We start from the raw sequence: 9609 nt of genomic DNA on the forward strand, positions 1-9609 counted from the left end.
ATCGAAACGATTTGTATAGTTATTCAGTTGCTTGTATGTGTCATAGGCCTCCCTTCTGGAGAGTTTTTTTATAGTCATGATTTCTGTAATGTTTTTTTCCTGAGTCCACTTTTGGCATTTGTCTTGATTCAGTGAAACATGTCCATTTTGACCACACAGAATACACTTGTTGTTCCCTGTTACACATTTTGATTCACAACCTGTTTCATTTCCACAAAGTATACATCTGTTTTTTGATTTGCATGTTTTTTTGGTGTGTCCAAGTCTTCCACAGTTGTAGCATTGTCTTACTTTGGGTATGAAGTGGTGGACTTTCATGTCTACAAAGAAAATCTTTACTGACTCAGGTATTTCTACTCCTGCAAAACTTATTTTGACTGTGAATGTTGGTATGAAATTGTCTTTGTTGTCTATGTCTCTTCTAAGAATTCGTGTTACAGACGTAACTTTTACATCTGAAATTATGTTTTCCATAATTTCTTTGTCGGAGAAGTCTTGAGGAACTTGTTTTATAACACCATAGGTTTCCACCATGCTTTTTGGTATGAAAACTCTGATATTATTGTCTTTTAGTTGTTTATTGTCAATTGTGTTATTGGCATCTATACGTGTATTAAAGAAGACTTTGTATAAGGAACGTCCAATTGCCCTTACTGTCTTGATTCCTGGTATGTTAAATTTTCTTATTTTATCTATTAGGAAAAGGCCATTCTTGATGGACGTATTGTTGAAATTTTCACTTTGACTCGTATCAAAAAATACACAAAATTCACCGTTGTGGTTTTTGTCATATTTTATTACTTCAATGTCAGTTAAATTGTTAGTTTTTTCGTCACATTTGGGTAGTATTTCTGAAGATTCATTGGTAATGTCCTTTGCAGGCTGTATCATCAACGTTTTGTTGCTGATATCAATACTCATCCTTTCAGGTACAGTTTGATCAGGTTTATTTTTGTCAGATAACTGATTGTGTTGTGTCTCTTTTTGCACATCACTTTTAGAGGGGCTCATGTCTTTTATTTCAATCTTTTCTAAAAATTTTTTATACGTACCTCTAGGTACAAGCATACCCTGCATTGGAATCTGCAGCGCAGCCATGTTTGGGGTATCTTTTTGTAAATTTTTTTGATTTTTCGAATTGTTCTCTTTATATGGATGCATTTCATGGGCCGCAGCATTATTTTTTTTCTTTTTCTTAGAACCGCTATGTGTCCCTACATCTTCACTATCGGCGTGCGTAGACGCCGAAGCGTCCGCCATTTTGTTGCTATTTTTGAACGCACTAAGCTTTAATTGTAACTTACCGCCTTGTGTTATAAAGAAAATTTTTTTTTTTTGGGAAAGCTTTATTTATATAAAATGATTTTCTTCTCTTTCTTGTTGTGTTTTATTCACTTATATTCACTTATATCTACTCTATTTTCTTTAATAAGGACAATTTAAATATTAATTGTTCAAACTTAGATTTTTTTTTTAAAATAAATTTATCCACTCCTGTATAAATTCGCAGCTTCCACTTCAGCAGTTGGTTGACAATGCAAAATGCTGTATTTTCTCCAATGAAATTTTTTTTACATTATATAGCGTTGCCACATTCACAAATTTTTACATATTTCTTATGATAAAATTACCTACAGAGGGCTGCGTCGGATTTGCAAAAATCAAAGCGAGCGGGAGAGGTGTCAGAAATCCGAAAGCGGAAATTCAAAATTTTATTTCTGTCAAAAGATATTTCCAAAAACCATAGTAGGATCCATAGTATTTTTGAGCAGAACATCTTTCTGCATTGGCGGCCTTCGGCCGCGCTTATAAAAAATTGCCCTGAGTGGGTCTAACACCGGTTTGGAGAGCAAAACACCCACATTTTTTCTTGTGGATACAACAAAATCATCAAAATTACACCACATGAAAATTTTCAATTTTGTTTGCAAATATCTCCGAAAAGAAATAAAATTTCCAATTTCCGCTTTCGGATTCGTGATCCTGGGTCTAAAGCGCGTCTTTTGAGACCTCTCCCGATATAGTTATAGCAGTTATGAGCTTAAGTAAAGAATTCTTCATTTCACCGCTTCTCTTTTCTTTCGAGTCCCCTTCTCCAATGTGGATTTATATCCAGACTGCCTTTGTTTGCACATTGCATTACTAAAGTAGTAAACAAGTAGCGAAATAGTACCACAACTTTTCCCTCCCTACAAAATTAAAACTCATGACCATATTATGGGGGCCGTCAAGTTTGTGTTGTTTTACTACTGACTTCATCTGTATGGTTTCCTTGCAGCATGGGTCGATGGTACATGTACTAGGTACCGCACTGATAAGGTCCAAACTGCCGATTCACGGTCTACTTTACTCTTTAACACAATACGCTTTGCAGGACCTTATATGCGAAATTAAGATTTTTGCAGAATCCCTCTTGTGGACTGGACTCATATTAATTCATGCGTCTTTCTAACTCCTCGTCGACATATTTGAATAGCTCCGGTGATTATTGATATTCTGACTTCGTCACACTTGGATTGGGGGACATTAATTCCATCAACATCGGTTGCGGTATTAGGTTCATCATGCCTGAACGGTACATCGCTGTCTTCATTTAGGAGAGCAGAGAAATTTCGCCTCCATAATCTAAGTACTCTCTGCACATCGGTTACAAGGTCACCGTTTTGGTTCTTTCCGCAGTTTGCCATTTCGGGATATCGCCATAAAGGTGGAGCAGGGGTGACTCTAGAATGCGTTTGTACGATATGGGTATCAAATGAAAGGTGTTAAAAGGGAGAGGACCTTAGTTCTATAGGTGGACGCCTTTTCGAGATAACGCCATAAAGGTGGACCAGGGGTGACTCTAACATGTGCTTATACGATAAGGGTATCAAATTAAAGGTATTAATGAGGGTTTTAAAATGGAGTGGCACTTAGTTGTATATGTGAAGGCGTTTTCGAGATATCGACCAAAATGTGGACCAGAGGGACCCAGAACATATCTGTCGGGTACCGCTAATTTATTTATATATGTAATACCATGAACAGTATTCCTGCCAAGATTCCAAGGGCTTTTGATTTCGCCCTGCAGAACTTTTTCATTTTATTCTACTTAATATGGAAGGTGTCACACCCATTTTACAGTTTTTTCTAAAGTTATATTTTGCGTTAATAAACCAGTCCAATTACAATGTTTCATCCCTTTTTTCATATTTGGTATAGAATAATGGCATTTTTTTCATTTTTCGTAATTTTCGATATCGAAAACGTGGGTGTGGTCATAGTCGGATTTTGACCATTTTAATACCAAGATAAAGTGAGTACAGATAAGTGCGTGAACTAAGTTTAGTAAAGAAATTTTTGATTTTTGTTCAAGATATCCTGTAAGGGCCGAGTGGAAGGACAGACGGTCGACTGTGTATAAGAACTGGGCGTGGCTTCAACCGATTTCGCCCATTTTCACAGAAAACAGTTATCGTCATAGAATCTATGCCCCTACCAAATTTCACGACGATTGGTTAATTTTTGTTCGACTTATGGCATTAAAAGTATTCTAGACAAATTAAATGAAAAAGGGCGGAGCCACGCCCATTTTGAAATTTTCTTTTATTTTTGTATTTTGTTGCACCATATCATTACTGGAGTTGAATGTTGACACAATTTACTTATATACTGTAAAGATATTTAATTTTTTGTTATAATTTGACTTAAAAAAATTGTCTTGTTTAAAGTGGGCGTGTTTGTCATCCGATTTTGGTAACTTTTATTTAGAACACATAGGAATAGGAGTAACGCTCTTGACAAATTTCATCATGATATCTTCGACGACTGCCGAATTACGGCTTGCAAAACTTTCAAACTGCCTTCTTTCAAAAGTGGGCGGTGCTACGCCCATTGTCCAGAAATTTACTAATTTTCTATTCTACGTCATAAGGTCAACCCACCTACCAAGTTTCATCGCTTTATCCGTCTTTGGGTAATGAATTATCGCACTTTTTGGATTTTTCGATATCGAAAAAGTGGGCGTGGTTATAGTCCGATTTCGTTCGTTTTAAATAGCGATCTGAGATGAGTGCCCAGGAACCTACATACCAAATTTCATCAAGATACCTCAAAATTTACTCAAGTTATCGTGTTTACGGACGGACGGACGGACATGGCTAAATAAATGTCTTTTTTCGCCCAGATCACTTTGATATATAGAAGTCTATATCTATCTCGATTAGTTTATGCCGTTACGGATTACCGTTATGCGAACAAAGTTAATATACTCTGTGAGCTCTGCTCAGCTAAGTATAAAAATTTATATTAAGAATTTAATTGACATTTTGTAAAATTGGGTCATCTTAGTTCGTGGGTCACCAAACTTGGGTGAAAGCCTTTTATCGCACTTGGTGTGATTATGGGGGATAACCATCATCTAGCGGCTAACTTTTCTTGCATACTCTTTTTCTTCCCCTCCTTTATCAGACATGTTTTGGTTTTCACAAAACATTCGACTCGGTTTTGGAGCCGCATCTTACGATTTGTTTTTAGCTGTTCCAGTAACCGCGTTCATATATTTCAATTACTTTCAGTTTATGTTTTTAAAGCTACTGGAACTGGAATCTATCGATCAAGTCGAGAAATTTTGCACAATTCGTAAACTTGAATAAACCTGTATATAATTTAAGGTCCAGCTCATTGGATCTGACAGTTGACCTTTTCTTAATACTTCGATCCTGCCGGCATCAGCTGCAAAATTTTGTGTTTCATTTTTCTTACCGTGTGTTTTGAGTTAACATCGCCGCCAACCGGGTAGTAAAAGCATTATAATGTTAGTCAGAGGAGATCCAACACATGCTCCACCCCGTCTGAGACATGTACCATCATATTTGCATACTTCGAGTAACTAAATTTTATATTCGCAATTAATGATTGCCTTGTCGTTTTTCAAACTATAGGAATATAACGGTGTTATTTATTAACAAATCATAATTAGATATCTATGCTAGGCCAACATCAAGAAAAAAATAATTCTCTTTAGATATATACATATATGATATGATATAGATTTTAGTCTATGAATAAGCTGTGCAAAAATTGCATTCAATTGGATAAGGTTTAGATTTAATTTTATGCTAACTCTTGCCTTTTGCATTCACATTGGTGGGATTAACTGCTTTCAGTGAATACTTGCTAGGATTGAAACCTATTTAAGGTTAAAATTGTTATATCGATCTAATAACAATGACTGGAGATTTTTGGTATAATGAAAAAGTGTGCGTTTCCACAGTGTTAAACCCAAGAATTCCAAATAATGAGCATCATGTACGTTTTAAGATTTATCCAATAGAAATGAATTTTCGCTGAGCTTATATTTAGACCAAAATGTATCATATTCCACTCGACATACAAATTTTTGGTTTAACAGCTTAATGTATACTCTACGTATTCTGCCGAATAACACGTTCAAGAAGCTCCAATTTCTTTTGATCTCTTTCCTCTCGCTGTCTGCCTCTTCGTTCCTTTTCTTTCAAATATTCCAGTACTTTAGTATGGTATCGTCTTCTTTCGTGTGCCATTTTTGTAAATATCCTTAGCAGCGGACGTGCTGAAATATTATCTTTACGATTTGTGGCTGTGCTGGGAAAGTCTCCTGTAACATAAACAAACAAGACAATTTTATAAAGATCGTCAAATACGTCAATACTAAATAACTCTACTGCTGAATGGAATAAAGGTATAACCCTCAACATTTTTTTATGACTATTGGATCAAACTAACTTCTTTGCTGAGATTGATCCGTAAGCAAAAAAAGCAATTTCACAGTTTTTCGAAGCTAGCCTCCAAAACATTGATATTGGCTATCCAAGTTCGAAGCCAGACCAAGCCTTCATTTTTGTTGGTTACAGTTTTAATCATAATAATTAAAAAATATATATGGATGGGTTTAACTTCGAACTTCAAAAATTAATATCTTTGTTTCGGAGTCTAAATTCGAAAAAAAGCAAATCAGTTTAAAAAAAAAAGGTCGTTTTCAGAGCGGCAAGTGAATAAACGCATTTTTGCTGCGGCAAAATGTGCCCAAATACTTTTTTCTTTCGTACCTTCTGTGGTTCGTTCGAGTAGATCAGCTTGTGGTGATGCAGCCCTAGGTGAGGTGTTCGGTTCAACTTTAAATTCGGCTCGATCTGGATTAGAGGGTTCATTACAGCGCATCCATACGACTTCTGTATCTGATTTTGATTCATCGCTTTCTGATGTAGCATCGGCTTTCCTATAGGAAATTAAAATTTGAGAAAAGAAAGAAGAAATATATTTTTTGTTTACCTTTTTTTTTTAGATGAAGGTGGTTTTGCTAACGCCTCACTAGCCGTAGTAGTAAGTTGCATTTTTTTTCTTTTATATGTTTTCTCAATGCCACGAAATTTATTTTCTACTTGTGGACCAGTAAAGGAGTAACCTTCTTTTCTCATTTCTTTGGCAACATATTTATACATTTCAGCTTTGGTAGGCATTTTGGTAGTGGTTCCCACATCAGGCAGTATGTCTTCTACTAGACACAACATCAACTTTACTGCCGGCTTGGACCAAAGTCTTTTTCTGCCTGTCTGCGTGTATTCATCTGAGTCGAAAATGTTCGGCTCTTCACGTTCTTCAACTGCAAAAATAGACGTAAATAAATAAACTCAATATGTCATCGGCGGATACATAGGATAGCGCAGAGAGGTAGAGTCAGATTCATCCCTTCTCACAACAAAGTTAAATTTCAGTTTCAGAAAACAAATCTTGAAATAGAATTGGTATATAAAAGAAGTTAGGGAGTTTCCAACAGACTCCTTGTCTGGGGTACGGACGGCTTAAAGATAGCCATGGTATGCCCTGCATGTAACATTTCTTTAATATGGAAACTTAACAGCAACTTTTTTATATTCTAACCCGGTGGAAACTGCTTCTGCCATAAGGTTTGTTAGGAGGATTCTGATTTATTTTGCGAGTGCATCACCACCACCTCCAAAAGTGATGGGGTCAGCAATTATCAATTATCAGGCGAGGAGTTGTTGTTGTTGTTGTAGCGATAAGGTAACTCCCCGAAGGCTTTGGGGAGTTTTATCGATGTGATGGTCCTTTGCCGGATACAGATCCGGTACGCTCCGGTAACATAGCACCATTAAGGTACTAGCCCGACCATCTCGGGAACGATTTATATGGCCACATAAAACCTTCAGGCCATCCCTCCCTCCCCACCCCAAAGTTCCATGAGGAGCTTGTGGTCGACAGAGCCTCGTCAGTTAGTGAAACGGGACTCGCCGCTCGAAGGTGAGGTTGACAATTGGGTTGGATAAGCTATAAATTGCGCTATACAACGCCTTGAATCCCCAGGCGAGGAGTGCGTAATTAATGGTTTACCTACGGACCTAATGCCTTTGCCCATATACTCCAAATATTTCCGTATTTAGGACCGGAAATACAACATGTTAGCACCAGAAATACTCTAAGGTAAGTTTACTATGAGCATACTTCGATGAGGATACCTCAATATACTGTGAGCGGCCTAGCACAATCCCCCATTAACACCTGTCGTCCCCCCAGCGGGTTAGGGGTTAGAATATACCCGCGGTAGGTATGCCTGTCGTAAGAGGCGACTAAAATACCAAATGGATTCAAGGCGTTGTGTAGCGCAAGCCTCTCAAGGGTTTGCCAGCCCAATATATAGCTTCTCCAAACCCAAAAGTCAACCTCACTTATCCGTGGCGAATCCTGTTTCATTACCAACCGAGGCTCTTACGACCCCTAACACCTCGTGGATCTAGGGGGTGGGAGGGCGGGATGGCCTAGAATGTCGAATGTGCCCATAACAAATCGAGATGGTCGGGGCTTAGTACCGGATCTGCACCCGGCGAAGGACCGTTAACATCGAAAGCACTACCCAAGGCCTTCGCGGAGTGTCCTTATCGCTACAACAACACGAACACCTGTCGTCAGATGCGTCCAAAACTCATAAGCCCGAAGGGTGGAACAAATCGTTACCGCGGCAGGCGGATTTGTACCAGAAGATGCTAATACCGGAATGTTTTTCGGCAAAGGTCTTTCCACTTAACAATTCCTCAAAACTTCCGGAAATGTTTTTGTGCTTAATACAATAAGTGACGGATTTTCGTCCTACTTGTGTTAACATGACAATAACATCCTTTTGACTCCAAAGTTTGCTTTAACTTCAGTTGGAGGAACCCTTCAGATTGCTAGCGCAATATATAGCTTCTCCAAACCCAATTGTCAACCTCACCTATCCGAGGCGAGTCGTATTTGATTAACAGACGAGGCTCTGGCGACCCCAAGTACTCATGGAACTTGGGGGTGGGGAGGAAGGGATGGCCTGAAGGTTTAACGTGGCCATATAAATCGTTCCCGAGATGGTCGGGCTAGCACCGGAGCGTACCGGATCTGTATCCGGCAAAGAACCATCACATCGATAACACTCCCCAAAGCCTTCGGGGAGCAACCTTATCGCTACAGCAACAACAGGCGATAGTGAAGTAACTCGCCCTTACAAGTCAACAGACACATTTCAGAGAATTTCATTGGGATCATTTAATGGCAATCTCTGGATACTTAGATATACTTAAGCAAGTGTTTAGTTTTGCTGAACAGACAGAAAGATATTAAGTGTAGTTGATATAAGTACGTGTCTATATACATTTATAGGCCATCAATGGGATCTGTGACTCCGCTGTTTCATTGCTCATTACTTACCGATTTGTGCTTCTTCTACAATATATTCAACTACCTCCGAGTTCTCCATAATTTCAACATCTCCATTGATGTATTCATGATCTGGAAAAGGTTTAATTTATATAGCTTTTAATTTTTTTCATTCTAAAAATAAACTCAGTCACATTACCATTATTAATACTGCTATATGCTTCTGCCAAGGAATCCATTATCGGTTTTTAAATTCAATACTTTAAAACGTAAACAGAACAACGAACTTATTTGTAAACAAACCTTTTCGCAACGTATTCAAAAATATTTGGAAAAACTGCAAATAAAATGTATTTTGCGTTCCTTAACTTTTGGTGGCTAGGAATGAAACAAACCGAGTGTAAAGTATGCACTGCTATACTCGATACCACGATTTCTGGCTCGATATGACAATACTTTGAATGAGAGACGTAAATTTATAGAGAATCGCCAACAACGGACAGCAATACAAATTTCCGAGCTGGCGATAGATAATTCACCACAGTACCCACTTGAAGACCAGCAAAAAACGCGGTCTTTTCGATGAAATCTCACAAAAAAGTTATTAAAAACGTTAACAAAATTTGATCATTATATCAAAATAAAGGTTTTCTAGCGTTGGAATTGACGAATTTTATGCCACTTTTTCCCAATGGTGAATTACCTACTTGCGATTTGATGCTTTACTGTTGCCCACTATTCTTTGTGTTGGCGGTTCTCTTGAGTTATACGTTCTCTGCTTTGAATGAAAAGTTTTGATACATATAAGGTGAATATAACTTAACGTCGCTTTATATTTGCATTGGAAAGAATTCTCACCACACTAGAAAAATTTTGTCACCTTCGGTAAAAGAAGCTACCGATTGACATAGGCTCATGCTAAAAATATAGTCTCAGTGAAAATTA

The 9609-nt window shown here is 37.8% G+C and overlaps 1 protein-coding gene across 2 annotated transcripts; it reads right to left on the reverse strand.

The window, feature by feature from the left end:
* Positions 1 to 3853: 3853 nt before the first annotated feature.
* Positions 3854 to 9091, reverse strand: LOC137242724 (uncharacterized). 2 transcript variants are annotated; one of them, XM_067769978.1, is made up of 5 exons: positions 8864 to 9091; positions 8716 to 8796; positions 6292 to 6622; positions 6054 to 6238; positions 3854 to 5617 (listed from the first exon to the last, which is right to left on the reverse strand). In XM_067769978.1, exons 1-5 carry the CDS (start codon positions 8901 to 8903, stop codon positions 5406 to 5408), a joined length of 849 nt encoding a protein of 282 aa, XP_067626079.1. In that variant the 5' UTR covers positions 8904 to 9091; the 3' UTR covers positions 3854 to 5405. The 2 variants fall into 2 exon arrangements, with proteins under 2 accessions (XP_067626079.1, XP_067626080.1); XM_067769979.1 differs by having other exon boundaries at positions 3855 to 5617; positions 6069 to 6238; positions 8864 to 9084.
* Positions 9092 to 9609: the final 518 nt, after the last annotated feature.

Source organism: Eurosta solidaginis, chromosome 2 (assembly GCF_040869045.1).
Source record: "Eurosta solidaginis isolate ZX-2024a chromosome 2, ASM4086904v1, whole genome shotgun sequence".
Classification (NCBI taxonomy): Eukaryota; Metazoa; Arthropoda; class Insecta; order Diptera; family Tephritidae; genus Eurosta; species Eurosta solidaginis.